The sequence below is a fragment of the Dreissena polymorpha genome, chromosome 13 (assembly GCF_020536995.1).
Source record: "Dreissena polymorpha isolate Duluth1 chromosome 13, UMN_Dpol_1.0, whole genome shotgun sequence".
NCBI classification, from domain to species: domain Eukaryota; kingdom Metazoa; phylum Mollusca; class Bivalvia; order Myida; family Dreissenidae; genus Dreissena; species Dreissena polymorpha.
Window position 1 is genome coordinate 52,992,084 of NC_068367.1, and position 26,181 is coordinate 53,018,264.

General features: G+C 34.6%; 1 protein-coding gene across 1 annotated transcript; it reads left to right on the forward strand.

Moving 5' to 3' along the window:
- Positions 1–1,212: 1,212 nt before the first annotated feature.
- On the forward strand, positions 1,213–26,181 carry LOC127856618 (corticotropin-releasing factor receptor 2-like). Its single transcript, XM_052392923.1, has 14 exons — positions 1,213–1,654; positions 3,718–4,761; positions 10,016–10,117; positions 10,778–10,866; positions 12,673–12,788; positions 18,461–18,587; positions 19,184–19,340; positions 19,718–19,848; positions 20,501–20,586; positions 20,810–20,942; positions 21,744–21,785; positions 21,998–22,114; positions 23,147–23,161; positions 25,222–26,181. The coding sequence occupies exons 2-14, from the start codon at positions 4,614–4,616 to the stop codon at positions 25,459–25,461; spliced, it is 1,503 nt and encodes a 500-aa protein (XP_052248883.1). The 5' UTR covers positions 1,213–1,654; positions 3,718–4,613; the 3' UTR covers positions 25,462–26,181.

The window sequence follows — 26,181 nt, forward strand, 5'->3', positions numbered from 1 at the left end:
ACTATATTGAATAATGCAGTTCTCAATTTCAAATACATTCAGATGCTAATTATTATCATCAAATACACATATAAGTTGAAACGTATGTTTATATAGCCTAGACTGACGCAACTGTGAATCTGTGTAACACCTACGCCGATACTCCAATATGAATAAAGTAGCAGAGAAGCCACATCAACAGTACCAGAATCTTAACCTTGGTAACCGTCGCTGAGAATTAAATGAAAAACGTTTTCGTCCTAGCTAACAGTCCTTGCAAAAATAATGTATCTTAAAAATTGTGATGCTCAATGCTTTAATTTCTTGATTTACTGATAGACATGTCTTCCGTGAAGACATTGGTCATGCAATTCTTTTCTTAATCTGCATTCAAGGACAGGATTGATGCTTTATTTTAAGATTAAAGACAAACGTTGAAAACGAAAGAGTGTTGCACTCAACTAAAACAGAGGACGTAATACAATTATACACATGAATGAAATATAATACGTGTTGAGTTCCTTCTTACATTCAAGTTACATACCTGTTAATGTCAAAATGCATTTAGCTTAGAATGCCTGTTAAGAAAATATGGTTGTAATTCAAATATTTCATGATTTCTATTTTCAGTTTTGAAGTTACTTGCGGTCTGCACACGAAATACCATTATAGCTACATTGAAATCTATATACTGCATGATTTGTCGAAACTATGTTCGTGAAACAAAGGCAACTGTTGATGGCCTTCGGTCTTTCATGCTTTATCAAAAATGTTTACAACAAAGTTTGCTATAATTACTTCGATCTGCATCGGTGTGTATTTTCACTTAATCTCTGACATGTTGCCGGCGAAAATGCAGTTTGTGCGTCTTTTTTTAAACAATATATAGTATACAATCGACGGCTTTAAAGGTACCCATGTTAATTACCAAAATGTGTTAACCCATTTATGCCTAGCGTCTAGAAAAAGGCGTTGGCAAACAGCGTAGACCCAGATGAGACGCCGCATGATGCGGCGTTTCATCTGGGTCTGCGCTCTCTGCTGAAAGGAATATTCTAAATATAGAAATACATATACTTGGCATCCCTAATTTTGAAAATAAATTAATCCAATTTAGAAGGGTGGGAGGGTCCACTATGCATAAACGAGTTAAAGTGATTTTACTGGCAGCTCACTGGTCTCAATGATAGAACGATAGTCAGAGCAGACTGTTTAGAGCGTGCAGACCTTCTTTTGAATCTGTATCGATATAAATAGTAGCAATGCTCTACTCGCAGCGGCCAATAATTATCGCGTCAAATGATCTACAGCATTGTTGCCTGGTGGTATGGATTTAACAAGCTGAAACAATTTATAGATTTCGTTGAATGAATATGATTCGACAATTGAACACCTTAATTGAATAGAAATATTGAAGATTTAAGAACAATTCGTGAATGCGCATTTATGTTATTGCAATGCAGTTTAGTTGTGTATGTGTGTAAGGATGTTTTAAACGCAAACAATATTGTGAAATTTGCTTTTAAAATATTACTAGAGGTGCATTTGGTAACGCTTAAGAATTAAATATAGTAAACTGTATAAATTGTATTTAAGTAAAGAGGGAATGTTGTGCTACGGATTTATTAATGTGTCGATATATTTAAAATAGACAACGGAGTAAATTCGTTGACAGGTATATATGTTTCTGGTTTTTACAATGTGCTTACACGTGAAAGGGATTCTTTCTTAAATTTCCATAGTTTCAGAACATTATATAAATATATTATTTAAAAACCTCTTTTGGAAAAATAATGATATAAACAGAAAGTGTTGAAGAACAACATGCGTTATTTAATTTTCAAACCAATAAATGTTTAATCCATTTATGCCTAGTGTGATGCGGCGTCTCATCAGGTCTTCGCTGTTTGCTTGAAGGAATTTCTGTAATAAATATTTTAAATGTAGAAATAAATATACTAGACATATCTAATTTTGGAAATAAATTGATCCCTTTTAGAAGGATGGGAGAGTCCACTAGGCATACATGGGTTAAGGGAAAAAAGTTATGGGCTTTCCAGCCTAAGAACAAAATGTCACGTTAAGACAACACATGTTGGACCAATTGAGCACAGTAATGTAAAACTATTTCAAGTTTAACACACACCATGAACTTATCAATTGAAAATGCCAGTGGTAATAATATGTACGCAATTTATTCCATTCATAACACTTTTTATACATTTGATTACGGTGATAATTTAGCCAACTCGCTGTTCCGTGCATTAGCCCTTAAGGTATACCAACACATAAGAAACCAAACAGAAGCACACGGTACGACATAAAGACGCACACACTAGTTTTAAATGTGTTCTTCTCATGGTAGTGTTGCCGGCGATAGTAGCATCATATTTCCCGCTAGGCTGAAAGAACACAACTACGACTGAGCTAACGTAACACCGAAAGTTGTCAAGACAAACGTTAGTTTCTTTTTATAAAGTCCTCTTATTAAAAGTGATATTATGGGCATCTAACAGTATATGTGTCTATCGCAACCGTTGTTTATTTTTGGTGTATTAAATTCATATACACTTATATATTTGTTAATGCAGCATACACATACTAAAACAATATCTCGGAAAGAGAAAAATAATCCATTTGAATATCAACCGTACCTTCGTTTTGACAACTGACGACAGAAATGATTCGAATTACGATGTGAGTCTAAATGTAGTTTTCCTGCAGATTCGTTCATACCGCACAAAGACACAATTTTGTTTTACAGTCATTTCGGCTTAGAGGACTGGGTGAGTCATGTAAAATATATGAAAATAATATATATTTGTTTATAAACAACTGGTAGCAAGATGAGTTGTAGATAATTGGTCAGTTACCACATTGTAACTAATTCTATTGACCTGTTAATTCTTATGAGCTCAATTCAACAGTGAAAAATGTCCATGATATCACTTTAATTAATTGTCGATCGAGAAACTAGACGTACATTTATTTTTCAATATCAAGAAATCGAATTTTGAAAAACACCGTGCAACTCAAAACGTCTCTGTTGGACAGGAAATTGTATACATACTGGTTGATTACTCAGAGATGTACGGTAATCAATGTCGAGAGAAGAGCATGAAAGATCGTGTCATTCACCAGCCACTGTTAGACGTAGTTTTGCTAAATTACGACTGAAGCCTGCTTAGTATATGTGCGATTGTGCGGTTTAATAATCTGTGGTGCAAAACTCATGTTATCAACATTAAAGTCACGTCATTCACGTCAGAAGGACCAATGCACTAGAAATGCAATATTAAACACACATCATGTTTGCTGGTAATAAGGCATTAATGCTACGTTCTGATTTATTACGCGGTACCATTTGTTGTCGTTATGTCTTTTACAGGTACACACGTTTTTAACATTTCAAACGAAACCCAATATGTCACACGAGTGCATGGCTTTAACGGATAGCCATAACAATGAAATTAAAAAAAACTTGAGAAACAAAGGGTAATGATAATCAGAATAAGTCCGACTTTACACAAACTTATATTTAGACAACGTGAAGAGTTTGAAAAGTATTTGGTGAATAAATATATCAATCTCAAACCCGTATATCTATCTTAAAAGGAACTAGAGATTTGAAAGCATTCATTTCACACCACTTACTTGAAAAACAAAATGAAATTTCAAGACTTACAATATGATATTAAGTTAACAGTGAGTAGTAAATATATGTTTTGTTAATTACAGATAAAGTTATTGTGACGCCGAAAAAAGTCTACTCCACGGAAGAGAACACCGGGCTTTATACGACTGGATTTGTGTGGACCGGATGTGTGCGACCACTTTCACAATTATACCAGAGATATATATGGTTAAAATGTATCGAAGCCTGCGTTGAAACTATCGGGATATCAAACAATCTCAGGAGATATTCGTTACTTTACAACATCCATTTGAAGACTAGTTGAAGTATGCAGAGCAAGCAAAAGACAAACTAATTAACACACATATACGGTGCTTTCTAGCGTTTGAAATCCTTAAATTTCGGTTGTTTGTCAATAAAATCGTCTTCCATTATTCCTGTTCATATCACGGTAGTAAGGTAGAAACGATTAACATCGGGTGAATAATACCTTTATACTTAAGAAATAACAAAGTAAAAACGGGATTATATTGGACTTGTTCTTCATTCATTGCACATCATTTTTTTTAGAATATATGTGTGTATATTTGCGATAGTCTTGCGTCTCTTAACTATTACACACTAATGACGACTGTTAATGCAACAAGAACTGTCTAGTGATTAGAACTATCAGTGTTAATTTATAAAATTATCAAAGCTGCATGAGATAAAGGATTCTTGTTTAATTATTTAAGATAACTACGTGAAAATGTGCGCATCAAATTGATAAATTCCAAGGTGACGATGAACTCTTACGAGACCCGTTTTATGCGAAACGTAGTAGATGAAAATGTAAGCTTATTTTAACGGTACAGTGGTTATGCTGGTTTCTAATTGTCTACAGTGCGATCCAGAAATCGACATAGTATGAACAACAGCTATCGTGTGTATAAATCGAAAGTGTGATACATATTCGAAAAATGTGTGCCTTAAACAGATAAAAATCACAGGACAAAAAATAATGGCTACAGTGACGTACAGTTCTGTGTTCAGTGTGGCAGATATGGATTCAAACGTCAACACATCGATTGCTGACGTCGACGTTGAGAACGTCACGGTCACGTCTACGCTTAGTGCGTGTCCGGGCATGGAAAACACGACGACACCAGGTATTGTATTTTTACAGAAATAATATACTATATAATATTTTTATTCGGCTAATAACCAAAGATGTGCAGAAGAAGTCTAGTTATTCATATGGATGCTGGTTCGAGTGGTTTTGTAGCACACGTGCTACTATAACGTCAGACAATTTTTTCTATAAAGCAAAGCCTGTCAGTAAATAGAGCACGTTTTTTATATCAATATTGTTTATTAAATCACTACCCATAACAACTATGTTAAATTACGACACGAACTGAACTTCCACATGTGTAAGTTTTGCTTTTGCATTGTGTATGGTAAAACGATGTACTTGTCTTATACATTCATATAAAACATGCGCGTATCTTTGTTTATAATTTATTTTTGTATTCTCTTAATACGTTCAACAACACATGTGTAAAATATCACCGATCATACAAATAGGCATGATAATAGCATTTCCATATGGACATGTATTAATTTACATATGTCAACATAATAATGATTTATCTTTACCCTTATAAGGCGAGCAGTTCTTCATATAAATATGACATAAATTGTCTTTTATAATTTAGTAGACTTTGAAATAAAAAAGACTACAATAGATGCATTTTTGAATGTATAAGTGCACACACCAAACAGTCCATTAGTGTATCATTTACTACAATCCATACACAAGCTATTGTAACCACTTTTTGATTTATTCATTTTTAAGCTGTGTTGAATTCATTTTGGCGCCTTGGTAACACAACATGCTCATATGGTTAAAAAGCCTGACTAATGGAGAACATTATCCAGCATAACTTGAATTAATTGAGAGAACAAGAAATCTTCCTTCCCTTTTACATAGAAAAAAGGTTTAATAACTTACTAAGTCAGTGTTGATGTAACTGATTTTAAGTAAAGTTTAACGACGCCATACAAATATCCGATTGTGATATAAATAATGACCCTGCAAGAACACTGTTTCATTACATTGTTGATTATAGCAGTTAATCAATAATAAAGGGTTGATAACGTTTCATGTTAAGCCCATTTAAAGCAGTATATATTATGCAATATGATAATTATAGATTAAAGTTAGTTATTTCTTTCCATCTTATTAGTTCTTTTCGTACGTCAAAATATAAGCTTTCAAAATAAGTCCCTATTTTGATCAATGCGCCAACAAAACTTCCAACGGATCGTTTATCTTATATTATTTTCATTGTTATAACAAAAATAGAACCTAAATAACGAAACTAATATCCAATTCGGCTTCGCTATAAATTAACAAAGCAATCATTTTTGAACGTATTTTCTGCTCTCCTCTTAAAACTTCATTCATGTTTATATTGTTTTAAACTGAAGTAATCGTAAAACTTACATATAGACAGTAGAACAAATACACAAGCACCTCGCAAACTTAAGATTTTGATAAAACATTTATTTATCGGTAACATTTTGACATTTGTTGGCGCATTCCTTCGGGGTTTTATTTGCGACTGAAGCAGCATCGACTATTGTAAGAAATGTGGTGAATATTTGCATCACGGATTTCCATATACAAAACATTCATCATACGAACTAGATAAATGGATAGTGTTTTAAATACCAGTTCTTTTGCGGGGACGTAATACAAGCAAAATCGCGAGACTCTACGGCGGCTATATAATATGTTAAAATTCTTTTCTTTTTTTTTCGAAAGCTTTTCTCATTCGTCAAAGCAAATGATTAACTATTGCTATCGTCACGGTACCTTTAAGTGACCGCCCAGTTTCAGTTACCGTTTAACTGTGGCTGCTAACTTTTTGTACTGGGTGGTCTAAAATGAAAATTCTTTGTGCCAATGATGCCGTGCATTTCTACTGTATATTAACAAACTAAAGTGAAAAGGTTGCAAACAATTCAGTGTCGCTATTTTCATTTTCATTTAATATTATTTGTCTATGATCACTTTTAAATAACAAACGATCTTACACTGACATGAACACAATTTCTGTTTCTCTTATGCTCCTTTTTCCAAGACAATAATTAACAGCTGTTTCCCTTTCGCTGAAAAGTTACCCTTTCTTCCGTGGCATGCCTCAATACAGATAACAACATGTGACACGCTCTAGAAAAAAACAAAGCTTAAAGCATAAAGTAAATATTGATATGATAATCTTAAAATAGAAAAAGTAGTTCCGAAAATATGTTATTTTCACCGGTCAAAATAACAATTTGTTTATTTTCACAGCTATTATTTCACAACAGAAATTTCATAGTTTATCTTTAGGTATAAAAGAAAGTATTATATTACCACGATTATTGTTTATGCAGTATTCTCATATCATATATGTATTTGTTATGAAAGGTTATATGATGCGGTAGAGAATATAAATTGCATCGTTATCAAACGGCTCTGCAAATTGTCCACAGACAGGCGATATTTCACAGACAAATATATTTATAGTTATGTCACATTTAATGGTTCGTTCTTGTTTTTCCCTTTCCACGTATGGATGTTGTAGTTTGGCTTGATTTAGAAGAAAAACAAGACATCCCTTGTAGGAAAAAATAAATCATTACATACATTCATACCTCACGATTGTATTGTTTCTCATGATTTATAGACAGACAATATGCTCATGACTGTAAAACCAAGAAACATATCACATTTATACATAGAGCTTTCCCTTTATGGAACTTTTATAGATCTTTCAACTGAAAACAAAATGATTCATCTGGACAAACCCGGAATTAAAATGTGTGCTATATTTTCTTATGATTATAGGTTAAGCCTTATGGTGTGGATACAAACTCTCTGATTATTCGAAACTGTTAAAAAATAAATCAGCGAGCTTAAACTTCTAAGACTATCAAAATCATTAACCTGTTTCCTACCCTAATTACGTATTTGAATTAAAACATAGAATAGTTTTATTCTTTAATATACACTTTAAAATCATTAATATTACAGTATGTCTGTGCTTTAACAATAATTGTAGTATATACTGTAATCAATTAGTATGACATCATATTGATTATATGATTTTTTTCTTAAATTAATCCATCGTCATGCTTCTAGTTGTTTCAACTTGACGTCAAATAGTTTTGCTGATGACATAATATGTCATCGATACACAGGGGTGAACGTATATTTGAGATAGAATGAGGAAATATAGGTTAACATATTTCTTAGTAGTCAATGCATTTAAAAATACAGACTTACAAAAGCAGATCGCGTAGAATCGATATAAAAAATTTGATAATTAATCGACGATACCCAGCCATGACATCACGCATGCATCAAACTTGCGATTATCATGTATAACAAAAGCGTACGATCTCAATATACGGGATTAGAGAACAATGTCAAAAATGTATATGGTGGGTAAATAATTATAAATTAACTATATTGTTAGAAATTATTCACTGAAGCCTTGTGATATATCTTTTAGGTTTAGTATATACGTTCTATTGCATGAAAACGAAGCATACAACATATCCAGTAACTAAAGAATGGGGCTTAATAATATAACATCCCATCCCTCGAAAGTGCCATTTGAATCGACAGCTTCATACCGTTACTATACTAGTGACTTAACCCTTTACTACTTAGAAACGTATTTTGACGCATGTGTGGTCACTTATAAAGTTAAATTTAGTTATAGGCCTTTCTTACTAGATTCGAGTTTTATCTCCAATCCTTAGATACCTATGAGCAACAAACAGCATAAATCCTGAACAGATTGCGAGTAATTCGCAGGCTGTTCTAGTTTTATTCTGTTTGCACATAGCAATGTTTACTTTGCTTCAGAGAGGGACAGTGTTAATTTATAACCATACATCAGGATGCAATATGGCAATACAAATATCCTCTTTCTGTGAAACCATAAATTGCAATCTCAGACTTACAAAGTCGCACGTCAATACAAGCGAAATTACTTTCTTAGGTAAGTTAATTACGCGAGTAAATATATTTATGGATATATTGATAGAAGCTATGGTTTATTTCTATCTGTATCAAGTGCAGCAATATAAAATATTACGTTTGTTCACGCAAACACACGTGGTTCTTACGGCATCTGTTTACAATCTCGACGGTTAACACAGTGTTCTTGTACAAAGCGGTATTGAGACATGACAAGTATTGTTATATTGAATGCTTTCATCCAGCATATGTTGGGTTTATGAAAGAAGTTAACGGTCTTTTTCTGCATTTCACCAGTATATTATGTATCGAAAAAAGTACGCCTTAATTTGCATAAACACCGTCGAGAATGGCGTTTAATATGAATATACGTTATAATTACACTATTTTATTGGCCATGGACAGCTTGTAGCCATAACAATCATGTTTCAATGTCGGTTTTATCTCCGTCTTATATTACTATAAACCAGTCGCAAAAACATTTCGTTAACGTCGTTAAGCCTCGCGCGATACGATTGCGTCATTTGCCTAATTGGTTTTGTTTAAAAGTAGTACGGCTATTAATACTTAAGAGAGAATGTACATACGTAGATGGTTCATCGGGGATATGCGAAACAGGCTACGTGGCCGGATTATCCAATCAGAATGCACAGTTAAAATGTCAATGAAAAACATGTTATATTATATATTCAACAATAATCGTATTAATATCGTGTTCTAGATGCAATTTAAGTGAAATGCCATATAGAACTTGAGTAAAACAAGAGAAGCTTGTTATGAATCAAATATTACTTGTTATCTTTTAAACCACACAACACATTAAATGAGCCGATCTTTGTAAAACCTTGGCTGAAAGTATCGTGATGGCGGTAATATTTCAACGTGAATCTATAATAATATTCATTTGTATATAAATGCAGTTTATAATATTTGCAAACGGTCAAGTATAAATATCTAGTTTAATCGTCGACAACTTACGCGAATTAACCTACAGTTAACCATATATTGCCAGCAATAGGCGAGTAGGATAGAGTTTGCAATATTTGTGGAGATTTAGATTTGTTTAGTAAAACAGTGTATGTTAATACATGAAACGGAAGCATCACACACACCGTTTAACTGGGAATCAATCTATTAAGCTGCATAGTTATCGGGGTGATGTAAAATCTAACGTTTGGCGACATTATACCACATGGTGTGGTTATAAGATGTTTAACACAAGAAATGCATACTGAAAATCTATTCATGTATGTTGCCTCTCTATAGTTTTCACCTTTTCAAGTGCCCAACACCCACTACATGTTTAACGTGAATAATTAGTGTTATAATTTGGACAATGCAGTGACTATTATATACATGTATTGTTATATTTGTGTACGAACCAGGGTACTGTCCAGCGATGGGCGACAGTTTTATCTGCTGGCCAGAGACGGCGGTGAACACAACGGCTGCTGTAAAGCACTACTGTCCCATTAAGCACACCATAGGTAAGCATGCGCGCGTGAACAGCTTGAATAAAAGCGTCAGCTCTACATTATTTTACTAAAAACACATATTATCAAAATGCACTTCACTATAAGCGAATCTCATGGTTATATTAAGAATCATTGCATTAGTGAAGACCTTTACAAATTGTACTTTAACCCATTTATGCCTAGTGTCTAGAAAAAAGCCTTGGCAAACAACGTAGACCCAGATGAGATGCCGCGGCGTCTCATCAGGGTCTGCGCTGTTTGCTTAAAGGAATTTCCGTAAGAAATATTCTAAATATAGAAATAAATATACTAGTCATCCCTAATTTTGGGAATAAATTGATCCAATTTAGAAGGATGGGAGAGTCCACTAGGCATAAGTGGGTTAAGACCTTTAGCGACAGCTCAACATGTATGTTACAAACGCATTCTTTTCAACGTAACCATAGTCTTATCACGAATTATATTAGATTATTAACTTTGAATAAATGTTGGCTAACATATGAATTGTCGTCAGACTATTTGAAAAAAAACACTCAAAGTTAATATGTATGCGGAATAATATTAATGAAACGGCATTGAACAACACTAAAATCATTATTTTAATGATGTGCATATTGTAATTATGCTTTATAGCACATACATACTACTTAAATAATATGCGTTTCATTACAGAAATAGCATATCGATATTGCCCTGAAAATGGAAATTGGTCGACAGAGAAATCAAACTATAACAACTGTTTGACCGGAAATCCGGAACAGGTAGCTATTGATATTTATAGTATATAAATATTACATGTCTGACAGGGTGACAGTAAATTTGTCAACTTGAGGAAATACTGTCAACCGAGGCGAAGCCAAGGTTGACAGTATTTTTCAAAAGTTGACAAATTTACTGTCACCCTGTCAGACATGTAATATTTATTTTATTATACCGAACAAACTTTTCAAACATGAACAAATTAGCTCTATGTGAACCATTAACAATTTTAATGTTCAATAATTGTATTAAATTTTAGCAATGAACAACCATTAATATGTTGAGTGGTTCACATTTTTGGGCCGAGCAAAATGAACTTCGCTTTATTCGAAACCGACCTAGCAATCGATTTATCCCATCAATTTTCTTAGTCGTCAATTATTATTTTTTAAATATATTACCGAACCTGCTTTCTGTATTTTATTTTCATCACTTGATTACGCAAATTATGACGTATTCGTGTGACGTCATTTCGGTGACGAAACATTTTGGGACAACAAAATGGACGTGGTAGTTTTTTAACAGTAAAATATTTGTTTAGAGCATCGAACGAATCCAAAACGTATTTCGGATTGTGTGTTTGTCATGCATAAGAACAGACACTGGAAGTGTATATCGTTGTAACTTTATTGTTATATAATTAGCATGCGATTAAAGTTGCCATTGAGGTAAGCGTGTCGTTTATACTTAATTGATTTTTTATGACTCCTGTCAGGCTTTAATAATGACAGTAATCTATTCTACGCACAGTTTTAGCTGCAATCGAAATTTTAATCATCCAAATACAACGGAAATGCAAAACTGCGTACTGCGCATGCGCGAATGGGACAGTATAATTTTCGAACATTCCGCACGTGATTGCAAAGGCAGCGGGATACAGTATTTTTTTTTGCTTTTGGGGAAGCGGACAACGACAACGTGCGAGGCATGGTATTGTAATGCGCATAGGGGGGTAAGAGGGTTAGGGTATGGGTTAGGGTTAGGGGTCGGGTTTGGGTTAGGGTAAGCCTTAACCCATACCTAAACCCTAACCCGAACCCATACCCTAACCCTTACCTAACCATAACCAAGGCTTCTCGCCCCTATACCATGCCTCGCTCGTTGTAATTTTCCTCTTCCCTTTTTTTGTCAGTAAATTTTTTCCCGCTGGTGGCACGTGATTGCTATGGCAGCGGGATACAGTATATTTTGGACAGTAAATTTATTCCCGCTGGGTCTGACAGTATTTATATGCCACGATGGCCTACGGGAGTTTAGCATTGTGAATAAAAGTGAAGTATAATAATATAAAATGCAACGAACAGCTCTAATGCTTTTCTCGAAAGTCTTCTACCTCATTGAATACGCATATGAAGGTTGTTCTGACCAAAGAAGCAATTTACATTAAAACAAACGAAGACCGTCACTAAACCGGGATGAGGGGCTGGAACATCCGCCTGTGTACACTTTTCTCCTCGTGTCACATGATCATCCTATGTCACGTGACTCACTCAACTGACTAGCACATCGCTGATGAAGACTATGTGATATAGTCGAACTATTCGAGTAAGCAAATATTGCTCTGAGTTATGGAATTTATTGACTCAAATCATTTAATACGGGTGTCGTCTTTTAATTAATCACACAAAATCTCTACGAATGAGTTAAGTACCATAATTATTTAAGCTAAATTGTGTACCAGTTTGTAAAGTTGCAATTTATTCTTCGAAGCTAATCAACTACCCGGTCAACAATGGACTCCACATATCATATGTAGGTATTAAGTCAATGGCTGTCACGTTAGCATGTGCTTTATGGTATGATTTCAGGAAGGAATATACCTAGACCAGACCGTTGCCGCTTGGATACGAGACATTATCTTCATTTTGAGCTCCATATCCCTTGTACTTCTGGTTATTACATTATTTATCTTCATGTACTTCAGGTGAGTGTTAATATTAGTTTGTGTTTGCCCATACTCATATTTTCATTAAGATACCAATCCATGGAACATAAGACAAACATGTGGCAACATATGATATGAGACATTCTCTGTTAAAAGGGGGTTTAATGCATATGCATAAAGTGTCGTCCCAGATGAGGCAGTGTATTCCGCACCGGCTAGTCATGGACGTCACTTTCCACTTCTATGATATTTTTCGTTAAAAGAAAGTCTCTTTTCACCAAAAATCTAGTTTAGGTTGAAAGTGACGTTCTCGATTAGCCTTTGCGGACTGCACAGGTTAATCCGAAACGACACTTTAAGCACATGCATTATCCTCCCCCCCCCTCTTTTCACAGAGCACGGCCCATATGTATATTAATGTGCATTATTTTATTATTCGTAAATATAGGTCGGTGTCAGTTGATTGTGATGAAGATAAAACATGTATATATATGAACCCTGCTTAAATGATTTGCAATTGATAAGTTCGAATGGTATTGTTGTAAACAAACTGTTGTTTTAAACTTAAGCATTGATAAGTTGTTAGTCCACATCGGTTCAATTTTGGTTTAATGGAATATTTAAAGGGGGTATTAGGGGGCATTTCACATCTGCCTGTTTATTATTATAAGTAATAACTCACACTCAAAATGGGTCCAAGTAAAATATATTAGCGAACAGATTTAATATATGAAGGGTTAATATCCTCGATTGTGTATTATATCATTTTGATTAACCCATTTATGCATAGCGTCTACAAAAAAGGCCTTGGCAAACAGCGTAGACCCAGATGAGACGCCGCATGATGCGGCGTCACATCAGATCCTGTGCTATTTGCTTAAAGGAAATTCTGTAAACAATATTCTAAATATAGAAATAAATATACTAGACATCCATAATTTTGGAAATAAATTGATCCAATTTAGAAGGATGGGAGAGTCCACTAGGCATAGATGGGTTAAGCTACATAGTTTCATCTTACATTGATTGGATTATGGACATATTGGAATGATCAGCCACACATTATTTAAGAACAGTACTTAACATACTATAATATACAGCTTCATTGATTGTAGGGTTTCCGGCAGATCATGTTCATAAAATGGAATTCTGAGCATAACAAATAACTACATATATATTAAAAGGAAGTGTTGTTTTATACGTTGCCTTAACGCATTTATGCCTAATGGACATTCCATCCTTCTAAATCGGGTCAATTTATTTCCCAAACTAGAAATGGCGCGGCAGAGGGCGTATCCCCACGCCGCATGTTTGACTCAGGGGCGCCCCAGGGTTGGTAATGAGGCCATGCATATTTGTGATTGACCGTATTGTCATATGAGATGTTCAGTATAAAGTTGAATTAATTTGGTGTAGAAATGAAGAAGTTAATGTAAAATAACATAAAAAATGAGTGAAAATCTCTCCTCCTTTATCCTGCTCTCCTAACAAATCTATAAATAATGAAATAACTTCACTGTAGTCAATTATGTACAAGTCATCCTTATTGGAACGACTTAGGAGATGGTTGAACATGCTCTCTTATAGCAAATCTTCTTGCTTCTGTTTTGGAAAATTTATGTTTTGAGGTTAAATGGTTGACTAAATAGTAGCGTCTCAGACATTTTCTATCGCAATCTTGTACTCAACAATGAATATGTTGAATTTCATGTCTGTCTTTGATGTGCCTGTTCAAAGTCCATCTTGCTTTTAATTGTTTCTCACATTTTTCCCACTTGAACATTTTGACAGATTTTCAGTTATGTGTCTAAAATTGTAACAAAGTGAAAGTTTCAGCCCTGTTATAGATTCTTGAGGCTCTATTCCATGAGTTTCTCATGCTTTTTATGCTTGACTGCACTCTATCTCTTCTCTCATATACAGGTGTCCCTTTGCGCCAATATTTTATAGACCCTTGTATTAACATTAGATGGATGAGCTGAACCATTTCACAGATGAGTTAACACAAACAATTGAATACTAAATACATCTCTGCGCCACTAATGTGTAACTATATGCACCGCTTTTATTTATTTAGTTTTTTATACCATTTGGCAGGTTATTTACTTACCTCCCTTTCAAGCTTATTACTTCCCTTGGATTTGATTTTTTTTAACTTTTTCCGTGAAGGATGACCTTGACCTTAACCTTGAGCCACTCAAAATGTGCAGCTCCATGAGATACACATGTATGCCAAATATCAAGTTGCTATCTTCAATATTACAAAAGTTATGGTCAATGCACCATACTGGGGGTCATAAAAATAAATGAAATTCTCTGACCTGGCCCCACCTAAACCCCCATAATTTTTGACCAAGAGGTCAGATCAAAATTCTGAACAGTGCAGGGTCGCACATATGCTCATAGCTACCATGTGTGTAAGTTTCAAGGTTCTAGTGCTTAAAGTGTAGGAGGAGATAGTGGCCAGGACGGACGGACAGACGGACAGACAGACGGACAGACGGACGGCGGAGATAACCACAATATCCCCACGCATTTCAAAAAGCGTGGGGATAGTTAGGGATATCTAGTATATTTATTTCTATATTTAGAATATTTCTTACAGAAATTCCTGAAGCTAACAGCGCAGACCCTGATGAGACGCCGCATCATGCGTCGTCTCATCTGGGTCTGCGTTGTTTGCCAAGGCCTTTTTTATAGACGCTAGGCATGACTGGGTTAAATGTAATAATTGAAAATACATCCGTTCAAAAAGTCCCATTTTTGAATTAAGACCCACTAGACCATACATACATACACATATTCGATAAAGTTTTGAGCAGAAAAGTATCACTCTCACAAAGTGTTATGTTTTCAGAAACAATATAAGCTCTTATTTATGAGAACAAATTGTACAATATCCCTCTACGTACCTTCGCTATTGTATATTAAATATCAATACTTTACTTTTATTAAATATGTGTTACAATCGTAAACATGAATTTAATGCATATAGTTTTCTATAAAATGACATTTATGGCAAGGTTTTTCGTTCAGGATTTTTTATATAGAATCACGTTTAATGAACTTCTTGTCATCCATATATTTACTTCCTTCCCATTTTAATTGTATGTGCTACTCAACCATCTATATAATCACATCCATGGTATAGAATCATCATTTATTTAAAACTCTGCATTATTTTCGAGGTTATGTGATTGGGAACGTCAGTTTTGTTCATAGGTATCGTTGTCTACAGCAATTTCGGCAACGTATAAAAATTGAAGCTAAACATAATAATATATAATTACACTCGATTCGACCAAATATTGTAAACGTTCAATCCGTTGACCCATGCTTAATAAATTTTACTTTGATGAAAAAAAAAAAAAATGTTTGATTTTCATTATTGATATATCCATTACGAAAAAATGTCTTATAGGGGCCGTCCAACAGATGTGTGCTTGTATTGAAGCTTGTCATTAACTGCTTTATATTGATAAATTTAATCATTTGAACTAAAAATCTCCAGTAATAAATATAAGAATACAATTTAAACAAGGGCTGTTTGTAAAACATGCATGCCCCCCATATGGGCTGTCCGTTGTAGTGGCAGCCATTGTGTGAATACGTTTTTTGTCACTGTGACCTTGACCTTTGACCTAGTGACCTGAAAATCAATAGGGGTCATCTGCGAGTCACGATCAATGTACATATGAAGTGTCATGATCCTAGGCAAAAGCGTTCTTGAGTTATCATCCGAAAATCATTTTACTATTTCGGGTCACCGTGACCTTGACCTTTGACTTTGTGACCTCAAAATCAATAGGGGTCATCTGCGAGTCATGATCAATCTACCTATAAAGTTTCATGATCCTAGGCATATGCGTTCTTGAGTTATCATCCGAAAACCATTTACTATTTCGGGTCACCGTGACCTTGACCTTTAACCTAGTAACCTCAAAATCAATAGGGGTCATCTGCGAGTCATGATCAATTTACCCATGAAGTTTCATGATCCTAGGCGTATGCATTCTTGAGTTATCATCCGGAAACCATTTTACTATTTCGGGTCACCGTGACCTTGACCTTTGACCTAGTGACCTCAAAATCAATAGGGGTCATCTGCGAGTCATGATCAATCTACCCATGAAGTTTCATGATCCTAGGCGTATGCGTTCTTGAGTTATCATCCGGAAACCACCTGGTGGACGGACCGACATACCGACCGACCGACCGACATGAGCAAAGCAATATACCCCCTCTTCTTCGAAGGGGGGCATAAACAGGAAAAAAGAAACCCTTAACAGGGCTCGAACCACTGACCCCTGAAGTCTTGGAGTAAAACGTCTCCCGCTTAGACCACTCGACCATCCATGTTCACGTTAACGGCAGATGTATTTTTTACCTATATAAGCAATCCTCTTAGTATCCCAAAATAAAACGACAACAGAACTTTCCAAATTATTTAATCGTTTCGCTTCGCACGACGCTTTATAATTTTCAGGTTTTAAAATCATCAAAAGATGCAAATAATATATATTAAAGCGCATGGTAAATGGTCAGTATTACTATTTCCTCAAAAATATCATAACTACAACGAACATGTGCGAATCTGAAACAACTTTTTTTTTTAACTTTGCCAATTTACCAAAACGTGAAATCTGTTGGACGGCCCCTTTAATCTGTAATTAATCGTATTTTTTTTAAATAAACATTTACGTCTTCGAAAAGACAAACATTATATGATATGTTTATCTTATAATAATACATGCTTTTCGAATACAAAACAAACGCGTAACATGATGTAAACTTGTTTTTATACGTAGTTAGTAAGGGGAGATATTCAAACTTACTTGCATTATATTTTAAATTGGGTACAAAATATAAAAAATATGCTTAACGAATACGGACTTACTTTCTTATTTGATAATGCGCATTTTTAGATGTAAATTCACGTGTATGTACCTTTAAAAATAGGGTAATAGATAACTTTAAACAAAAATGGTCTCGTTTCCTTGAACGTAGCTCTGTGCTCGATATGTATAGGCAGTTCAAAGTAACCTTAGTATATGAAACATATTTAAATGAAGTCCCTAGAAGCCTAAAATATTATTTTTGTAGATTGAGAATGTCTGCCAATCCTTTGCTAATCCAGACTGGGAAACACATTAATAAACATAGAAATGAAAGATATTGCTTGTACTGTTTAAATAACAACTCATTTGATATAAAAGACGAATAAAACTTTGTATGTATATGTCATTGCTTTTCCGAAATAAGATAAAAGTATATAAATGAGAAATATCGTATACGACCATCAGTGTTAACATATATACAGTTATTGAAAAGTGTTAATAGAACTGAACTTATCAAATTATCTTCATTTATAAAAGAAGCATTAGGTGTACGTTCTGCCTTTTATAACAATATTGTGTAATTGTTCATCTCCACTGCCTTTTGGAAGTCATTAATAAACCGACTCTAATTAACTATTGTTAAATGAATTATACTTACTTCTTTCTTACTGTTTATAAACGGTATGTTTATTAAATAACCATTGCTGTAATGTATTTCTTATCCACCATTGTTTAAATGAAATGTTGTTAGTGTGTAAAATTCACGTTGTCACTTTGTAAACTATTTCTTGTGTTAAAGACGATGTACCATGTACAAGTCTGACATAAACTATCTATCTATCTATCTTTAAGACGCAACTTTCTTGGTTTAAGATCCCTCCACTGCAACCGTATAACCATCCACAAGCACCTTGTAGTCTCGTTCATTTTGCGGTTCATCCACATAATCATCTCCACAGAGCCATACGTGACAAATAATCCCAATTCATACAGGAATTTTGTAAGTACATAAGAGTCGCGTTCTGAGAAAACTGGGCATAATGCATGTGCGTAAAGTATCGTCACAGATTGGCCTGTGCAGTCCGCAAAGGCTAATCATGGACGACACTTTCCGCTTTTATAGTATTTATAGTTTCAAGGAAGTCCCTCCTTACCGAAAATCAAGTTAAGGCGGAAAGTGTCGTCCCTGATTAGCCTGTGCGAACTGGACAGGCTAATCTGGGACGACACTTTATGCACATGCATTATGCCCAGTTTTCGCAGAACACGACTCATTAGATTGTAATTGTATTTTTTTTTGTTCATGCATTTCGAGTGTGTTTCTCTATGGAGTATGTTTATTTTATATTATTATCTTGTTAAATATGTATAAAAGCATAGTTCCGAAAGAGAAACAGTTTAGTTTTATTTTTATTTAAAAAGTAGTAGGTATTTTATAAATTGACAACAAAACGACGCAGACTTGTGTTGTCTATTTCAAAATGTAGTTATGCATTGAAGATGAGCACACGTTATACTTCTATGCCAAGTGTATACTGGTTCATTTAAAGATTAAAACCGAACATAAATGAAACACTATTTCAACTTCACTTGCAGGACTGGCTGTGTAAGACGATGACAGTGCTAGGCCAGTATTTAAGTCTTGCCAGCATGTTTTGGATGTTTGTTGAGGGTTTCTATCTACACCACAGCCTTGTTATGGGCGTTTTTAGCACGAAAGCGCCTTTCAAATTGTTCTACTATATTGGATGGGGTAGGCAATACTCACGTGTTGATCGTTTTTATTTTTGTGTATTTCCAGCAGGCAGTGTGTATTAAATTAACGTTTTATACAGTTCTGTTTTATATGCATGCCTTGACAATCGATACATACACTGTATTATATTGTTCAACTCATCTAAACCTTTTGTTGTTGACGAACTAATTGATATTGCAACAACGGTGTTGTTTGTTTTATATGGAACCAGCGTTACATTTGGATGTAAACTAATTTGAATGCGACGCACCACTTTAACATTGACACAAATTTACCGTATAAATATAAATAAATATATTAATACATAAACACATATATATCAGAAAAATGACTAGATTTTGGATCTGAAATTTAATGATTTTTTTTAATTACAGGGTTACCATCTCATTTTGTCCTTGGTTGGAGTCTGATGTTATACTTTAAACTACATGCTGATTGTTGGAGAGGGTACTCGCAGGAGCCTAGCTTTTACATTATATCTGTGCCATTCATGATTCTTGTAGGGGTAAGTATATCGTACACAGCTTGTATTTGTGTAGCATAGGTAAGTGTGGAAAGAGAATATACACCGTAAATTATTAAAACATGTACAATTACTAGCACATAACGGTTGTATTTAAATGTGAGATTAACTATTGCTGCGAGACGACTATACAATATGGTAGAGTATATATTTCTAATTACTTCCAAAGTTAATACGTACTTACTTCCAAAGTTAATACGTGAATAAATAAACGTGAGTTACTAATCGCTTAGCTGACTCGATGATTATTTGTTATATAATTTGGACTAACCTCATCAACGACACATAACTGGCCGGTAAGCGCAGTGGTTGGTACACGCGCGTCTTACCTTGGCGACCCGCGTTCAATACGCGTTTTCGGAAGCATATGAGTTTTATAAGAGGTCAGCATACCAGACATGTGGACTCCGCCTCCCCCCCCCCCCGATTTACAACTATTTTTCAAAAATTGCCCCGACCGTATTGCGTCTAGCAAGTTATTAATGTAGCAGTGCTGGAAAATTAGCCGGGTTCATACATGATACAGCCTCATTCGCGAAAGGATCCCATACATTTGGTACCACACACACATACCCTCATCAACGTGTGCCATGCATTGCGCAATTATTGAAATATTGGTTTTAATTTATTTCAGGTTAACCTCATATTCCTTGTCAACATTATCCGAGTTTTGGTATCAAAGCTTCGCGCAAACAATAAAGTAGAATCAGCAAAACTTCGGTAAGGCACATGAAAAATATGTTAATTAAACGCGACAAATCCACGGTTAAATTTCGTCTAGAATTATGATCGTTTTGTTAAAATATGAAAAATTGAAATATTGCTGATACATATAATTGTCTCTAAAATTAAACAACATGCAAACACACGTGTTTATATTTTCGGCAACAAGGTTATATCTCACATCATGTTTTATTTTAAATGAGATGACTTGGAATTTCAGAAAAGCGATCAAAGCCACTGTCATCCTGATGCCGCTTCTTGGACTTACAAACCTGTTGTTCTTCGTCAACCCAGGCAAAGGTGATCTGGAAGTAGCTTACCGTATAACCAACGCAGTACTGTCATCCTCACAGGTAACACGACTCTGAATACTGTCATCCTCACAGGTAACACAACTCTGAATACTGTCATCCTCACAGGTAACACAACTCTGAATACTGTCATCCTCACAGGTAACACAACTCTGAATACTGTCATCCTCACAGGTAACACAACTCTGAATACTGTCATCCTCACAGGTAACACAACTCTAAATGAGCCTCCCTTTGTGGAAAGGGGGTTTAATGCATGTGCGTTAAGTTGCGTCCTACGAAAGCTTATCAGGGACAGCACTTTCTGCATTTATGTTATTCTTCGTTTAAAGAAAGTCTCTTTTTAGTTTTTACCAACAATCCTGTTTGGGAGAAAAGTGTCGTCTCATTATTACACTCTGCGGTATATACGGCTAACCTGGGTAGAACCTTTACGCATATGCATTTAATCCCCTTTTTACAGAGAGAGGCCCAAATACAATCGTTAATTATTTAATTTAAACAAAATCATAACAGGGAATATATACAATGTATATAAATACAATACTTGTATCTGGTAATTTTCCAAATGTGTATAACGGTTATTGTTGCATGAAATTAGTTTGTCCTAGTTACACGCGTTGACATGTATGCGTGTATATTGTCGATTCGTCACGTGATATAAGTAGGTTTTGTTTCCTTCAAACTAAGAACGATATAATACATACGGATAATATTATTGTGTCCAAAGTTTGTCCCTAGAGCTTTTTAGAATGATTATTGTGCGTTTGTATATTCATTTACTTCCACTACGGTGTATTATATTTTATGCAATTCCCTAAGTTGTATTTTGATGTCTTACAGGGTATCTTTGTATCGGTGTTCTACTGTTTTATGAACGGCGAGGTATGTATGTCGTATACTTTGTAAGCGTTTTATCCAATAAAGTTTCATAAAATGCAGCTCTAAATGCATATGTATTTTGACATGTCATGATTCTGGACGATTTTAATTCGCGCAGTAATAAATATAATATTCGAAAGATGATATAATACAGAATATTATCATGCCTGTAATTAACTTAATCGCGTTTACGATTGCATTTGAAATATTACCAGGTACGTCGCGTGATCAAACAGAAGTGGTATCGTTTCAAACTGCAACACGGTTTAGGAGTATCGAATCGGCGACGAAACTCAAGGACAACATCGTTTTTCTTAGCGTCTACGACAGAGGTACATCCTTTAAGAGCGCTTAAAAATAAAATGTGCCCGGGTATTGGCCGAGCTGCGATTGCTACAAGCATGGGTCAATTTGATAACGGTGGGCCTCATAATCAGCACGTTTTTGTAAGACATAATGTTTTTGAAAACGGTATAATGCATGAGTCGGAATATAGTTTATGCCCATGTTCGTGCGTGTGGAGCCCATCGGAAGTAAATTGCCAGAGCTCGTGCTATTCTGATATCACAGAAACAGATGAACATGGTGAAAGAAACGGACCCACGTGAAACAAATATCTTAAAGAATAACTGAGTTAATTTTAATCGACTTTTACACATTATTTAGTAACTATTAATTTCCAAAAGAAATGCACACTTAATGAGAGCTTTTTTAATTGTTTGATGAACGTTATTTATTTTATATTCATTATGTTTGTTTTTGTAATCTTGCTGATAACGCCTTTTGTCATTCTCACAAAAGAAAATACATATAAAAATTCCGCATTTTTGACAAACACACACACATATGTGTACGTGTGTAAATCAAATCGTAAACTGTATTAACGTGTTTCTGTCAACGTGTGTGTTATCTGACATCACGAGTGCTATAACTTGACATGTTTATGTGTGTGTTTGCGTGTTTGGCTAATAACTCCTTTGTGAATTCCAAGATGTGTTCAACGATGCAATGATGTTGCAATAAAGAATGTTATAAAACGCTTTACTGTCGGTTGTGCTGCCTCTTATCATCTTGCAAGAAGATACTGGCGGCATTGTCATCGCATAAAAACAGATGTTATAACTTGGTCTGCTTTATTGCGAGTATTTTCGTTATTGAAGTAAACAAAACTGTACATTCCAGAATTTAAAAACAAAATGCCCGCTTGTTTTTGTAATTATTGTCAGGTTTATCAATTAATTGGGCATGATAAGTACTCAAACATCGTACTGCTTTTTCTGTAAATGCTTCAAAAACAACATCTTAGTCTAGATCGCAATTCAAACCTTAAGAATAACAAGTCCATATGTGTTTTATTGTTTTAGGATGACGATGAACCGGTAAGAGATTCTCCACAATCTAAAACTGTAGAGCATTTTACTGCTTCTAACACTTCAACGCCATAACATTAACAGCTTTTCTACTTAGAGTTGCGTTCAACAGTCTTAATATTCTCTTAACTATTCATCACTGCATGCATAATCGGATATATAATGTTGTATTGTTCAAATAAGTGGTTCTGTTAGCAATAAACAAGCAAATACAGATGATGCAAAACGTACGTTAGGTTCGATGAATACATTACCTCGAGATAACGCGCAGTATCACAGTTGTGCAGTTCTTCTGTGTGCATATTATTTGAAGGTTGTATGCGTATACATGGCACATTTCTCAAATTGCAAAAAACGAGTGCATTTAAGCGAGCATACACACATGATAATTATTGGTTCGATCATCTGATATTTGCAAATCACTAAACCATTAATTATACTAAACTGATCCAAAAATGAAAAAAAATCACTCATTTTGCTTTTATCTGTTTACGTTTATGTAATATTATTATACCTTGTTGTTGTTATTGTGTTGTTGGTTGTTTTGCTTATTGTACCCTACCGGTTTCACCGGAGGGGACTTATGGTTTGCGCTCTGTGTGTGTGGGGGGGGGGGGGGAGGGGTGTCTATCTGTCTGTCATTCCGTCACACTTTTCTGGATCCTGCGATAACTTTAAAAGTTCTTCATATGGTTTCATGAAACTTAAAACATGGATAGATGGCAATACAGATATTATGAACGTCATTTCATTTTGTTCCTACGTAAAAACTTCTGGTTGCTATGGCAACAAATAAAAAAAAAAATTCTGACAATGACGGAGCCGGCAGGGGACATATATTGCTTGGCAATAGAAGTCAGGAGTGTTAATCTGAATACAAGTTATGCGTTCTTGTAGCCAACCAAAAGTAGGTACATATACGCTGATACCAAAGAAGTATATTATATATTATTTCAGTTCGTTCATAAACGCACCATTTAAATTAAGCATTGTATACACGTCGTTTGTGAACATCACCCGTTTTATGCCGCTAAGTCTTTATGAGATAATTGATTGACGTGTTAAAGGTTTACGCGCGTTGACATGTTTATAATCGCGATAACAAACGTAATATATTTTTAACTGACTGTAGATTACTGACATATATTGACATGTGTCGTTGTAAGTTTTCGTGCCTGTTACAAAATATATTAAAGTTTTTTAATTTTATCTTATTAGATTATCTTATTTAAAAAACATTCTTTAATATTTGGAAAGAAACCGATCCGTTACGAATCAATATTACCCGACCTTATTTGTCCGCTGCTACCTTAATCAACGCATTTGGCAATCATGTTGATAGAAATCAGCCATGCGGCACGGTAAATAAGTCATCAGAGCGACATCCTTGACGTTAGTTTTATTATCCAGTCAGAACACTAAAACTTGTTTTTCATAAACGTAAAATTACTATATCACGCCTCTACTCGGTAATTAAAAATATCATTAAAACAGAGATTTACAATCTTTGAAATGGCTCTTCTTTTGGGGCAGAAAAAGTATTGTTTGGAAAAGTTGTATCCGCTCTCTCAAAAATTTGCTTTAACACAAGTTTTGAATTAAAAGTTTAACAAAATATTTCATGTAAATTTATTAGAAAGCAAATGATGAAAAACGAATACAAGATTATTTGCCGTTGCAGAAGGGTCATATGGTTAGATGACAGTTTAAATGTCTATCACTTTAACTTATCATAACTAATAAGGGCTTAATAAAAGTCATACGAACATTTTTTCTGTATTCTTTTTTATATTTCCAATATAATAAGAATATGCAGACATCTTCCAAATCTCTTAATGTACATTGTCTGTGATTAATTGAAAATACGCTTAAGAAAATTTAAATAATATGATTAACTAGCAAAACATTTGTTGAAGCAACGAAACAGGGCGGTTGGGTTAGTGAAAACAAACTTCTTTTTTACAACTTACTGTATAATTGTTTACGTGGGTCTTTTTGATTCGTTCCTACATTTACTGTATATACCGCGCACAGACATATATACTAATGCCTACTCTATCTACAAAAAGAACGACCACAGCGCTGCTGCGGAACAATTGCGTCTGGTCCGAGCAAATATCGAACTGAAGAACGAGCTCACAAACAATCAGGCGGCAAAAGAACAGGAGGCGCTTTCAAATGGAACGACAGGATATGTACATACCGCGGACGTATTTGTGAAAAAGAACAATAATAACGGCGATGTGCATTTTATGCGTTTGCCTCCTTCTGACTACTACACTCTCACTGAAAGAGAAACTGTTTTATGATACAACCCAGTACGTTTTATTAACCCATTTATGCCTAGCGTCTAGAAAAATGCCTTGGCAAACAGCGTAGACCCAGTTGAGACGCCGCATGATGGTCTGGGTCCGGGTCTGCGTTGTTTGCTTACAGGAATTTCTGTAAGAAATATACTAAATATAGAAATAATTATACTAGACATCCCTAATTTTGGAAATAAATTGATCTAATTTAGAAGGATGGTAGAGTCCACTAGGCATAAATGGGTTACATAAGACCCTTGATCATTTTGATTTATCAGAGTACACTATCTTATAATGATCTGACTGTGATTAATATTACCGCCCATGGGGCGTTAATGTATTTCAAAACAAATATTAGGTATTAATAACGTTATATTTTGTGAATTTCGTCGATCATTTAATGTTTCTACAAACAACCATGCGTTTAAATTTGCACATAAGGTATATTTGTTGTTTATCGTGTAATTATGATTAGTATAGCAGAACGTGTGTTTTTTTTTTTGATATGGTAAGGTACGTTTTACCCTTTATAATGAACCGCCGATCTGTCGGCAAACTGCTCACATATTGTATTGTTTTTCTATTTGTATGGCATTTTCTGTTTCATCGTCACAAATGTTTTCAAACGTTTTTGCAAGTATTTAGTATGTAATGTCTACATAGTTTTGAATATAATTCCATTATGAAAACATCAATCAAATTATTGTTGTTTTGTTTATTGTC